The sequence below is a fragment of the Cynocephalus volans genome, chromosome 8 (genome assembly GCF_027409185.1).
Source record: "Cynocephalus volans isolate mCynVol1 chromosome 8, mCynVol1.pri, whole genome shotgun sequence".
Lineage (NCBI taxonomy): Eukaryota > Metazoa > Chordata > Mammalia > Dermoptera > Cynocephalidae > Cynocephalus > Cynocephalus volans.
Window position 1 is genome coordinate 142318833 of NC_084467.1, and position 13724 is coordinate 142332556.

General features: G+C 49.1%; 1 protein-coding gene across 1 annotated transcript; it reads left to right on the plus strand.

Moving 5' to 3' along the window:
- Positions 1-10322: 10322 nt before the first annotated feature.
- On the plus strand, positions 10323-13724 carry LOC134384035 (liprin-alpha-1-like). The gene is made up of 2 exons (XM_063105656.1): positions 10323-11243; positions 11514-13724. The coding sequence occupies exons 1-2, from the start codon at positions 10323-10325 to the stop codon at positions 13722-13724; spliced, it is 3132 nt and encodes a 1043-aa protein (XP_062961726.1).

Genomic DNA, 13724 nt, shown 5'->3' on the forward strand with positions numbered 1-13724 from the left:
GGGAGAGAAAAGAAAAAGAATGGAGCAGGAAAAAATTTAGAGAAACAGTGGCCAAGATTTCTCCAAATTTGATGAAAGGTAGATATTTGCTGATACAAAATGATAAACTAACACCAACTAAAATAAATACAAAAATGTCCGCACTATAGTCAAACTTGAAAGTCAAAGATAAAGAGAAAAGTCTGAATGCATCAAAGGAAACACAATACATTACACTCAGAGAGAAGTGTAGTTATTCTTGAATATGATATACAGCCACATACAAAGATTCATAAATTGCCCTAGAATACATTTCATTTGAAAGAAGTCATTAACCTTTACTTCCCCAAAGCATCTGCTAAGCCCCAAAGAAGCAAACAGCACTGAAATCAGTAGGCTCACTGAAGCACTGAACACTGACACTAATTCAAGTAATTGGAAGTTAATAAATCTTTCTCTCTGGCCCCTAGTGATACTAATCGGTTCACATCTGGTATTTATGGAAGCATTTTGTTGCTAATATGAGTAGAGGGGAAATTTTATAAATTGGTAAGAAGATCCAGTGGGATTAAATACCGTGTGAACAAGGCTCGAATATCTCCAGGCAAAGATTTTCAGTTTCTGCTTAAGATTTTAAAAGAGGGGGGGGATGGGGAGGGAAACCTAGAATGATGAAGAAAGAACTGTAAACTGAAAAAGCAACAGACAAATGCTATTCTTTGGCAAATAGATTAAGTACTGTTGCTCAGAGAAAGCATAATACATTTAAGCATGAATATTGAATGCTTCCGACTTTTAACGTCCATGTCTATTTAAGCCAGTTGAAGAATGAAAATAAAACGTCTCTTGGATTCCACATTAAGCAATGAAAACTTTTAAATAGGACTTGGTGATTGGGAATGCCTAAGAATGAACACAGAAGGATTTGGGAACACTTAGACAAGTATAGAATCAAAATGGCTTTTTGGCAATCTAGGGAACAGGGTAGAGTTTCAGCTTCTGATAGACTGGAAGATTTCTCCTTTTGTCAGTGCTTCAGTAGTTCCCCTCTCACCGGTTCCCCAATTAGGCACAGAGCCAGGGGCAGCCCCAATGAGGAGAGCTGGACTCCAACACGGCGTTTTCCACTCCAGTGCAAAGCCAGGCGTGCAGGCCCCGAAGGGAGCTGAGGCCCGCAGCTGGAGGTGTGCCCCTGGTATTCAGACATTCCCGGCAGACGAAGTCATCTGAGATACACAGGATCTGGCAGTCTGCTTGTAACGATGCAACTGTGATCATTCATATGACACAATAACAGTCAATAAGAACGTCAGCCTAACAATGAGTCAAACAACCTAATGACCCCTCAGCGTTTCCTAACTTAAAAGAACACCCAGAGAGAAACACAAAATTATAGACAGAAACCAATGACACTAATATACCATTTACTCCTTCACTGCTCATAATTATTCATTTTAAAATGATAAAACTCATTATTTATTGCAAAAAACGTAAATCTTACAAATGAACATAAACTAAAAAAGCAAAATATCTACTCCTCCTTCATTCTAATCCCATCCCGTGACCTTTTCTCAACAGATTGGAGTATGTTCTTCTAGACCTTTCTGTGTATGTGTGTACATATTTAAACACACCTGCCATGTACATACGAGTCAGCATGGGTTTGTCACTGAACTGTGTGTTACAGACACCTCTCTATGCACAAAACAGGGAAGGAGGCTTGCAGGAGGAAAACCTGACTTCTCACCCTAGCTGTGCCACCTGTGAACTGCGGGAACCGGGACAGGTCCGCTAACGCCACTGACCCCTATCTGGAGAAGAGATATAAAAACACCTGCCTTCATCCACCTGCTGATTAGCTGTGATTTCAAATGACACAAAGACAATAAGGACATTTTGAGGCACCTGGAGAGAGAGACAATTGTTAAGTCTGCAACTACCTGCCAAAAGTCACAAAAGGAAGAGACTGAAAGAGGTAAAATGGTTTGGTGAAAATCAATCAGCACTCATGGAAATCAACTCAAACAATTTGCTACCTATCATAGGAAAAATGACATAGAAACAAAGTGTGCTGCAAGGCATACGGCTCCAGTCCTGCTGGCAGATGATAATCGCAGTGAACAATTGCTGAGTGGATATCTATGGCACCCACGCACGCACATATGCACACATGTGGGCACACACATGCATACGCATGCACAGATCATGCACACATGTGGGCACATATGCACACACACCCTGAGGCATCCTCCCTGGGACAGATCAATGCAAAGACATCAAATTATACTATTAACTCTAAGAGGCTCTTCCAGTGTCCGGCCACAGGCCGGCCTTAGTGACTGGGGCCCAAGGGACGCGCTCTCGGGGCCACGCACCGCCCATCCCCCGGCCCCACGAGCCGGAACCCAGCCTGGGTTCTAGAACCCCAGCTGGTGCAGGCTCCTTGGAAACGGTCGCCAGTGCCTCGTCAGTGCCGTGGTGGCCGCGGCTTCTGCAGCACCTGATTCGGGCACAGAGAGCGGGACGCGGCTGGGCCGGGGATCAGCCTCACCGTGAGGGGCGCCGGGGGTCCACCGTGCCCGGACTGCGGCCCGGACCCTCGGGAGCGGCCCCCTTGCCCTCGCCCCATCTGTGTGTTGGCGACCCTTCATCACCTCTCATTGACTCACCTATCACTTTTCCTTCCCTCCTAGACATCCCCGACTGTCCGGACCTGCTGGCTCTATTTCCATCGTGGAATTTGACTTTGGGCTGGAAACTGAGGTAAGTTAGGTTGACTGACCAACCACTGGAGAAACCTCTCCCAACCCTTCACGACTCCTGTTCCTTTAGTGCTCACCAAATCCAGCCCAAGAATTCAGGGAGCCGTCAGTCCTTCCCAGGAGCTGACTGCACACATTCCTATAAGACGCCTGATGGGTTCTGTACCTGTCAGTGCTGCTGGCTCTGTGCTCCTTCTATGCTTTTCCTGAAAAGCGACTGGGTGGCGTGTGTGTTTGACTTGCTCTCCCCCCACTGGGAAGTTGGAAAAATAGGTACCTGAAGCACACTTGTTCTCAACAACTAAAAAGTACAGCTTTGCAAACAAAATACTGCTGGGTTTGCTCTTTATGTGAGGGGCAGTCTGAAAGGACGAGTCGACACCAGTTGCCGATCCACTGGAGAGAGCCCGTTTATGAGGCAGCACACACACATATATAGGGCTTTAAGGGGAAAGCTGATTGGCTTAAAATACAATCCCTACTTAGCATACCGCATGGGGTTTGGGGGGAGCTGATTGGTGTGTAATTCGCGACGGCGGGAAGGAGAATACGGAAGAGAAGGGCAACCAGCGCCATGATGGGGTGTGGCCGAGAAGGGCTTATGTGATGGGGTGTGATCCCTTGGGGCATTTGGGTCCCTACATTCCTCCCTTTTTCTTGTTTTAGGAAAGGGGATGTTGAAGTCATCGAGCTACTTCCTGCTGAACTGGGGCGTTGTGGGGGGGCAAAGGGAGGAAGGTACATAAATACCGATTATGAAACCCCAAAGGAGGGTGGAGAAACAAGTCATTTCAAAAGGGGAAAAGTCCATAAACGTTCCTTGAAGCCACAAGTCGCACATGCACCGGTTCCATTGTTCGTAGTTGGAGACTGGAGGGAGGAGCCAGGCGTTGGTGGCGAGGGCGTGTAGGACGCGTTCCCTCTGGAAGGTGGTGTCTCTTCAGCATCGGCTGAGGCGCTCACGAGATGAGGCGGGGGCTTCATCGGTATCTAGAAGCTGGTAGTTTCTAAGCAAAAGCTGGTTAAAGGCCTGATTAGAGATTTTTCCCACTTGGGCTTGAAGAAACCTAATGATACAGGGCAAGAAAAGGCAGGTTATGAGGATAATGATTAGAGGTCCCAAAATGGGCCAAATCCAAGTTAGGACAGGGCTTAAGATAAAGGAGGAAAAGGGGTTAGAACTGGATGTGGTTCGTAGGCTGGAAGCCGAGTCGGTGAGTCTGATGATGTTTGTTTCCACCAGACCGGATTCATTGATATAATAACAGCATTCTTCCCCAAGGAAGATGCAAGTACCTCCTTTTTCTGCAGTGAGGAGGTCTAGTGCTCTGCGGTTTTGGAGGGTGACCTGAGCTAAAGAGGTGATCTGTCTCTGTAGAGAGGAAAGAGATTCGGCAGTGGAGGTCAGAGCCCCTTCAAGTTTAGCATTGATGTCTTCGACCGCCCATAAACTGTGCCCTAAGGCTCCTCCCGACAGGCCGGCTCCGACCGCTGATGTTGTTAAGGAAACACCGACCATGATTGGGGGGAAGGTGGCCCTTTTTTGTCTTGACGGTGGGTGAAGAAGATGGAACAGTTCTGAATTGGAGTACAGAGTGAGTTGAGGGACGATGGTGACAAGAAGGCATGGGACAGTAAGATTAGGCAGGATGGAGGTAGAGAGGGTTCCATTGCACCAGAAGAAAGAGCCTGGTGGGGCGACGGTGTGGGTATGAATGGTTGTGTTAAGATCACAATAAGACGGGGGAGAAGTTAGGAAGAGCTTCCGATGAGACAGTGACGGGGCAACAGAGTATTGTTGTCTTTGTCGTCGGGCTCCCAGAGAGGGACGCCCGGAAGGTTAAGGTGTTCTGGTGGTGGGGAGGAGGTAGCATTGAGAGGAAGGGATGCATTTAAGGGGACGGCCGCCAGGAGCGGTTGCATGAGAGAGGCGCAAAGAAAACAATTTTCGGGAGAGAGAGCCGGCGAGGTGTGGGTGAGAAAGATGAGTGTTTCAGAAATGATTCGTTGCCAGGTGTAAATGGATTACCTGGCAGGGCAAGTTTAGCAGCGGTCGGAGTGCAAAGGATGACAGAATGTGGGCCTTCCCACTTAGGGGTTAGGGGGGTTTTGGGTTCCGGGGAAGTGTAGAATACTAATTGGCCTGGGCTGAGTGAAAGGTTATTTGTGGAAAGTGATGGATCTGGAAGTAGCCAGTCCTGGTGCTTCCATAATTCGGTGCGAAGGTGGGAGAGCGAGGGTAAGGCCATGGCGGGTGGTATGGGTCCTTCAGTTGCTGTGATCCCCGGGGGTAGGAGGGGCCTACCATACATGACTTCAAAAGGGGAAAGTTTGGAGGGCCTCTTTGGAAGAGCTCTGGCCTTGAGTAGAGCGAGAGGTAGAAGACGGACCCAATCAAGGTGTAATTCCAGAGATAATTTAGGTAGTATGTCTTTTAAGGTTCTATTGGTTCTTTCTACCTTTCCAGATGCCTGAGGTCGGTAAGGGCAATGTAGGTGCCAGGGGAGAGAGAGTGACTGGGAGAGTTTTTGTACTATCTGGGCGGTAAATTCAGGTCCATTGTCACATTGAATGGAAGTGGGCATCCCAAATCGTGGGATGATTTGGGAAAGGAGAGTCTGGGCTACGGTGGAGGCCTTTTTATTGGATGTTGGGAATGCCTCTACCCATCCTGAAAAGGTATCAACAAACACCAAGAGGTATTTGAGGCGCCGGACGGAAGGCATGTGTGTAAAATTGACTTGCCAGTCGGCTGCGGGTGTGAGACCTCTGGCCTGGTGGGAGGGGTATGGCCCAGGTTTGAGAGGGGTGTTAGGATTGGTACACTGGCAGATTGTGCATGAGGAGGAGATTTTTTGCAAGAGCACTTTGTCAGATGGGGTGATTGAGAAGAAGGCTTGTAAAAACTGGGATAAACCTTGGGGGCTAGAGTGAAACAGGTCATGGAGCAAGCGAGAGAGGACTTATCATCATTAGGCGGTTGGGGCTGAGAGGGTGTCTGTGAACCCTGGGGGCCGTAAGGAAGAATGGGAAGTTGGTTTTGTGTCTGTGGGTGCCGTGCCGCAGTGCGTGCTGCGAAGTCAGCCTTACAATTCCCGCGAGTGATTGGGGAATCGTCCCTCTGGTGGGATCTGCAATGAATGACTCCTAATTTACAAGGTAAGTGGGATGCCTTGATTAATGTGGAGATTAAAGCTGAGTTGGTGATTGTGTTACCCTTGGTGTTAAGCAGACCGCGTTCTTTCCATATGGCGGCATGAGAGAGAAGTATATGAAAGACATATTTGGAGTCCGTGTATAAGTTAAGAGTTTTTCCTTCAGCTAGAACGCAGGCTCGCGTGGCAGTGATAAGTTCAGCCTGCTAGTTGGTAGTACCCCTGGGTAAAGGTTGGGCTTCTATAACCGAATCAAGGGAGACTATGGCATAACCTGCATAATGAGTGTTTCCTTCCTTCAATGAGGATCCATCTGTGAACCATGTGAGATCAGCGTGAGACAGGGGCCCCTCAGTGATGGAAGAGTGGTAAGGTATGAAATTCTGAAGGCTTTCTACGCAGCTGTGCAAAGGCGTGTTGGGGGAATCTGGTATAGGCAGTAGAGTAGCCGGGTTTCGGGGTGGGCAGGTATTGAAGGATAGGGCAGGATTTTCCAGAAAGGAGGATAGGAGGGTTAGAATTCTGGAAGGTGGGAGGGAGTGGAGAGACTTATAGGTAAGAAGGTCTTTAAGGTGATGTGGTGAGAGAATGGTAAGAGGTGCCCCAAATGTTAATTTGGATGCCTCTTTATGCAGCAACTGCCCCGCTGCTAGGGCTCTCAGACAGGGTGCCCTGCCTTGTACAGTGGGGTCTAACTGTTTTGATAGGTATGCTACAGGGGCAAAGGAGGGGCCATAATTCTGTCCTAGGATGCCTAGAGCTTGTCCCACATTTTCATGAACATAGAGGAAAAAGGGTTTAGTTAGATCAGGGAGATGAAGTGCAGGGGCTGTTAGAAGGGCCTGTAGTGACGGGAGTGGGGGTCAGTCCATGTGAAGGCAAAAATGTCTTGAGTATCGGTTTCCAGGGGTATGGAAAAGAAGGTATCCTTTAAGTCCAGAACCGAGAAATGAGTACAGCGAGTATGGGAGTATTGAAAGGGGAGCGAGTGGGACGGAGATACCCCTTTTTTAATAGGTCCTGAATGATGGGGCTTAACCCGAGGAGGGCTGCTGTGGTTAATGGATACTGAGCCTGGCAAATATATTTGGAGGGGTCTTTTAGTTTTATGTGTACGGGGGAACACTGGGCCAGAGCGGGGTTCGCAGTGTCCCAAACTGTGGGGTTAACAGGATGCGTCAGGATGGGTAAGGACTTTTTTGGAGGGGTGGAATTAGTAGGATCTTGGGCTTGAACTAGCGCTAGGAGAAAGGAAATGGGGGAAGAGGAAGAGGACAGGGGCAAGGTAATGGAGACTTGAAGCCATGATAGAATGTCCCGACCCAACAAGGGGTCGGGGCATTGTGGCATGACTAGGAAGGAATGGGAGAAAACGGATTGAGTGCCTTGAAGGCAGCAGGTTAAAAGAGGGGTTTTGGGGGGAAAGATTTGTTTACCTCCTACCCTGACTATAGGAGAGCTGCTGGAGGTGGTGGGGCCTTTATATTCCCTTAAGACCGAAAAGGTGGCTCCAGTGTCCAGGAGGAAAGATATTGGGTGGCCGTCCACAACCATGGATACCCTGGGTTCCTGCTTTGTTATAGAGATGGTCGGGAAGGGCCCAAGGCTCCATCAGTCCTCCTCAGCGAGGCCCACCATAGGTGGTGTCCACGGTTCGGGGGACTGTGGGGCAGTTGGTCCCTCACCCCTTCAGGAAAGGGGGCAATCAGATCCCCAATGTCCCTTCTTTTTGCATTTTGGACAAGGAGTGGTGGGTGGCCTGGGGGTGGGGCAAGCTTTGGCCCAATGCCCTTCCTTTCCACATTTAAAGCAGGCTCCAGGTGGAGGCTTAGAGGTGGAGGCTGTGGGAGGGCGCCCAGGGGGTTTGATAAGCCGGGCCAACATCTGGAAGTTGGCGTGGTCGGCCTTTTGTTTTCGACGTTCTGTTTCCTCCTTCCGATTATGAAAAACCTTGAAGGCCTCTGACAGGATTTCGGTCTTAGGGGTTGCAGGACCCTGCTCTAATTTTTTAAGTTTAGTTTTAATGTCGGGGTAGGAGTGGGCCAGAAAATAGGTCATAAGGACATGCCAGCCGTCTTCGGAGTTAGGGTCTAAATTAGTGTATTGTTGAAAGGCCTGAGTTAATCTATTGAGGAACTCGGAGGGAGTTTCCTCCTTTTTTTGAACAATTTCTTGAATTTTTTGGAAATTGACACCACCCTTGTGAGCCGATTTTTTGAGGCCAGTTATTAAGCAAGAGGCAAAATGGTCTCAAGCCTGGATTCCCTGGGCTATGTTATAATCCCAATTAGGTTCCTGTTCTGGGACTGCTTGGGGGCCTGGTGGTTGATCCAGATTGGTACGATGGGTGTCAGTGGCATGGGTTTGGGCTTTATCCCAGACCTTGCGGCGTTCCTCAGGGAGGAGGGTATTGGCCAGGAGCATGAAGATGTCATGATGTGTGAGGCTGTAGGCCTGCAGGATCCATTGGAATTCTTTAATGTAGGTGGTAGGGTCGGTAGAGAAAGAGCCTAGTCTTTTTTCTAATTCTGTAAGGTCAGCTAGGGAAAAGGGAACATGGACCCTAACTACTCCTTCAGCCCCAGCTACCTCACATAGTGGGGCGATTGTTAGAGGGGCAGGGGGAGGACCTCGGGAACGGGTGAAAGGGGGGCTTAGTGAGTCAGGGGTAGGTGAGGGTAAAGACGGCGGAGTGGATGGCGCTGGAGGTGCAGAAGGTGACGTGGATAATGGTGGAGGAGGAGCGGACGCCGGAGGCACTGGGGGAGGAGGAGATCGGTAAGGTGGGGGTTCATCAGCAGGGTCAAAGGTGCAAGGATCGAGGGGTGACTGTGAAGAGTGTTTACAGGCTAAAAGGACTTGAGAGGGAGCACAGGAGGAGCAGAGGGCGGGGTTCTGAGCCAAGAGGCAAAAAGCCTCGATGTAGGGGATCTCCTTCCATTTTTTTAGGCGCTGGCAGTAGTTAAAGAGGTCTCGTAGAATGTTAGGATCTAGTGTGCCCTCAGGGGGCCATGTGTTTTGATTATCTAAAGGATAATAAGGCCAATCTTGTGTACAGAATTTGGTGAGGAGTTTGGGCTCAATATCCGGCCTGAGGGAAAGGTTCGTGAGGTTGTTCAGAAGGCACTGAAGTGGAGAGTCCCCTAGGGAGGAGGAGGAAGCGCCCATTCTGGTCTCTTAATGGGAATTTAGACAGAAATCGGACAGAGATTAGTGATAAGACAGATCCTTCGGCCGGTTCTGAAAGACAGGATCCTAGAGGTCGTCCCCAGTAGGTCTCGTCAGTCCCGGCAGGTTCAGATACGAACCAGGAGGAAAGAAGGGAGGTGTGGGTCGTCACTCAGACCTCCACTTCTCTAGGGCAAAAGCCCGGTGCCTGAAGGAACCTAGTGCCAGGATTTTCTGGTCAGGTCCTGGACCTGGGAAGTGGAGAGAGACGGAAATCGGACAGAGATTAGAAGAGAGTGGTGGACAAGAGGGTGAAAGAGGGAAGGAGAGAACAGAATGGGGCTTTTAACCTCCAAAAATGAAAGTAAAAGTTTACCGGGGCTTTGGAACCTGTTATAGTGGTCGTGAAGACCATGGTGGGGTGGGTATGGGTGTTAGGAGCTACCGGACAATCTAGACTCCCTGTGGTAGCCTGAAAATGGCCGGTGCTCTTTAGAAAAGGGGGCTTACCTAATGATGAGCCAGTGGTGAGTGGAAGAAGCCAGAGCCAAAAACAATGGACGAGGGTGGACCGTCAATGGTGAGCGGTGAAAGGGAGGCCAGTCCTGGCAGGATGGAGTGTTACAGCTCGAGGGAGACCTGAGGGACGACTCGGAAGGTGCTGTCGTTGCGATCTGAAAAGTGTTGCCGCTCGAGAGAAACTCCATCCCAGGTTTCCGCACCAAATGAAAGGACGAGTCAACACCAGTTGACGATCCACCGGAGAGAGCCCGTTTATTAGGCAGCACACACACACACATATATAGGGCTTTAAGTGGAAAGCTGATTGGCTTAAAATACAATCCCTACTTAGCATACCGCATGGGGTTTGGGGGGAGTTGATTGGTGTGTAATTCGTGCTGGCGGGAAGGAGAATACGGAAGAGAAGGGCAACCAGCGCCATGATCGGGTGTGGCCGAGAAGGGCTTATGTGATCGGGGTGTGATCCCTTGGGGCATTTGGGTCCCTACACAGTCCTCTGGTCTTGACCCCTTCACAGGGTTATTGTCCCTGTGAGTATCTTCATGGTGTGTGTTCCTGCACTTAATATTTGCCGGTGTATGCTTTCCCAACTTATTTGCATACAAAGTGTAACAGATCTGAGAATAAAGAGGCTGTGAACCTTTCATGTATTAGCTGCAGATACTTATGTAATTGCAGATTTACGGGAACCTGTATTCTGCTCTTAATGATTCTAGTCTGGGTCTTTCATTTGCAGATGATGCGTGAGGTGATGCCAACCATCAGTGAAGCCGAAGGCTCCCCAGGAGGAAGTGGGAGCCATGCATCCAGCTCCCCTTCACAGGCAGACGCAGATTCACATATAGAACAGTTGATCGTCTCCATGCTAGAAGAAAGGGACCAACTTCTTGACACTCTTAGAGAGACTCAAGAAACGCTGGCATTAACCCAGGGGAAATTACATGAAGTTGGTCATGAAAGAGATTCCTTGCAGAGACAGCTCAAAACTGCACTTCCGCAGGAGTTTGCTGCACTTATGAAGGAACTGAATGTATGCAGGGAGGAGCTCCTTGAAAGGGAAGGAGAAATTGCTGAACTGAAAGCAGAAAGGAACAACACCAGGCTGCTTTTAGAACATCTGGAATGCCTTGTCTCTAGGCACGAGAGGTCTCTCAGGATGACCGTGGTGAAGAGACAGGCACAGTCCCCAGCAGGTGTGTCCAGCGAAGTCGAAGTGCTCAAAGCACTGAAGTCGTTGTTTGAGCACCACAAAACTCTGGATGAAAAGCTGAGAGAGAGATTACGAGTAGCACTTGAAAGGTGTGGTTTGTTAGAAGAAGAATTAGGTGCCACACACGAAGAGCTAAAGATTCTTAAAGAACAGAATAAGCAGAAAAAAACACTAACAGATGGAGCACTTGACATGAACCATGAACAAGAAAATACCCTGAGCATGAATGGAAAGAGATCTTCTGATGGTTCGTTAAGCCACGAGGAGGACCTTGCTAAAGTAATAGAGCTCCAGGAAGTCATAGACAAGCAATTGAGGGAGCAGAGCCAAATGAAAGAGCAACTGGCCGCCCTCTCCAGTCACGTGGCAAAGCTAGAGGAAGATCTCTACACGGCCAGGGAAGACTTGATCAAATCTGAGGAGATGAACATGAAATTGCAAAGGGACATTCGTGAAGCCATGGCCCAAAACGAAGACATGGAAGAGAGAATCAGTCACGTGGCCGAGCTGGAGGAAGATCTCTACACAGCCAGGGAAGACTTGATCAAATCTGAGGAGATGAACACGAAATTGCAATGGGACATGCGTGAAGCCATGGCCCTAATGGAAGACATGGAAGAGAGAATCAGTCACGTGGCAGAGCTGGAGGAAGATCTTTACACGGCCAGGGAAGACTTGATCAAATCTGAGGAGATGAACATGAAATTGCAATGGGACATTCGAGAAGCCATGGTCCAAAAGGAAGACATGGAAGAGAGAATCACTACTCTTGAAAAATGCTCCCTCGCTGCACAGCGTGAAGCCATGTCTGTGCATGACCTCAATGATAAACTTGAAAATGAAATTGCAAACAAAGACTCTATGCATCGCCAGACTGAGGATAAAAACCGCCAGTTACAGGAACGGCTGGAATTAGTGGAGCAAAAGCTGCAGCAGACCATGAGGAAAGCCGAGACACTCCCGGAGGTGGAGGCGGAGCTGGCCCAGAGGGTGGCAGCGCTCTCGAAGGCTGAAGAGAGACAGGGCAACACTGAAGAAAGGTTAAGACAGATGGAGGCACAGCTGGAGGAAAAGAACCAAGAACTGCAGCGGGCAAGGCAGAGAGAAAAAATGAATGAAGAGCATAATAAAAGTTTATCAGACACTGTTGACAAGCTTCTTTCAGAATCTAATGAGAGGCTCCAGCTTCATCTGAAAGAGAGAATGGCTGCTCTAGAAGATAAGAATTCTCTGTTAGGAGAAGTTGAAAATGCAAAAAAGCAATTGGAAGATACACAACATGATAAAGATCAGCTGGTCTTAATCATTGAAGCATTGAGGGCTGAACTAGACCAAATGAGACTAAGAGGTGCTTCACTTCATCATGGCCGACCCCACTTGGGCAGTGTCCCAGATTTCAGGTGCCCTGTGGCAGACAGTCACACAGATTCCTACAGCACCAGTGCAGTGTTGCGGCGCCCCCAGAAAGGCCGCCTAGCTGCTCTACGGGATGAGCCTTCCAAGGTACAAACTCTTAATGAAGAGGATTGGGAACGTGCCCAACAGGCTAGTGTCTTAGCAAATGCAGCACAAGCTTTTGAGAGCGATGTCAATGTGTCTGATGGTGAAGATGAGGACGTCAGGGACGTGAGAAACTCGACAGGCTCCCAGGATGGTCCCGTGAGCAATCCCAGCAGTAGTAACAGCAGCCAAGACTCGCGCCACAAAGCCCCAAAGAAGAAGGGCATCAAGTCTTCTATCGGCCGCTTGTTTGGCAAGAAAGAAAAGGGCCGACCTGGACAAGCTGGCAAAGAATCATTACGACACCCTGCTGTTTCAAAGACAGATAATGCATCTCAAGATGCCTTGTCACTGAGCAAATTGGGAGGACAGGCTGAAAAAAATCGTAAACTTCCAAAAAAGCATGAATTGCTCAATGAAGCCCGAAGACAAGGTTTGCCTTTTGCCCAGTGGGATGGGCCAACCGTAGCTGTGTGGTTGGAGCTCTGGGTGGGGATGCCCGCCTGGTATGTGGCTGCCTGCCGAGCCAACGTGAAGAGCGGGGCCATCATGTCAACCCTGTCGGACACCGAGATGAAGCGTGAGATCGGCATCAGCAACCCCCTGCATAGGCTGAAGCTGAGGCTGGCCATCCAAGAGATCATGTCTCTTACCAGCCCGTCCGCCCCTCCCACGTCACGAACGACACTCGCATATGGGGACATGAACCACGAGTGGATTGGGAACGAGTGGCTGCCCAGCCTGGGCCTCCCTCAGTACTGCAGCTACTTCATGCAGTGCCTGGTGGACGCCAGGATGCTGGACCACCTGACCAAGAAGGACCTCCGCGGGCAGCTGAAAATGGTCGACGGTTTCCACAGAAACAGTTTCCAGTGTGGAATGATGTGCCTGAGAAGATTAAACTATGACCGAAAAGAACTGGAAAGAAAAAGAGAAGAAAGTCAGCATGAAGTAAAAGATGTGCTTGTTTGGAGCAATGATCGAGTGATTCGCTGGATCCTGTCAATTGGCCTTAAAGCATATGCAAAGAATCTTTTAGGGAGTGGCGTTCACGGTGCCCTTCTGGCCTTAGATGAAACCTTTGACTTCAACGCACTGGCGCTATTGTTACAGATCCCAACGCGGAATATACAGGCTCGTGCTGTCTTACAAAGAGAATTTAACAACCTTTTGGTCATGGGGACTGACAGAAGATTTGATGAAGACGATGATAAAAGCTTTAGGAGAGCACCTTCATGGAGAAAAAAATTTAGACCAAAGGACATTCGTGGCTTAGCTGCTGCATCAGCAGGGACTCTCTCTGCAAACTTGCAGGTTACTTCTTCTATGTCTTCACTCTCCACGCAGCCAAAGAAGATGCAGATGGACGGCAGTGTGTCAGGAACACAGAGGTTGGATTCTCCCACAGTCAGGATTTACTCCTGCTAA

Coding starts and splice junctions, on each gene's coding strand:
- LOC134384035 (XM_063105656.1), top strand. CDS start 10,323: ATGATGCGTGAGGTGATGCCAACCATCAGTGAAGCCGAAGGCTCCCCA. Junction 11,244..11,513: donor ACATGAAATTGCAAAGGGAC/ATTCGTGAAGCC, acceptor TTGCAATGGGAC/ATTCGAGAAGCCATGGTCCA.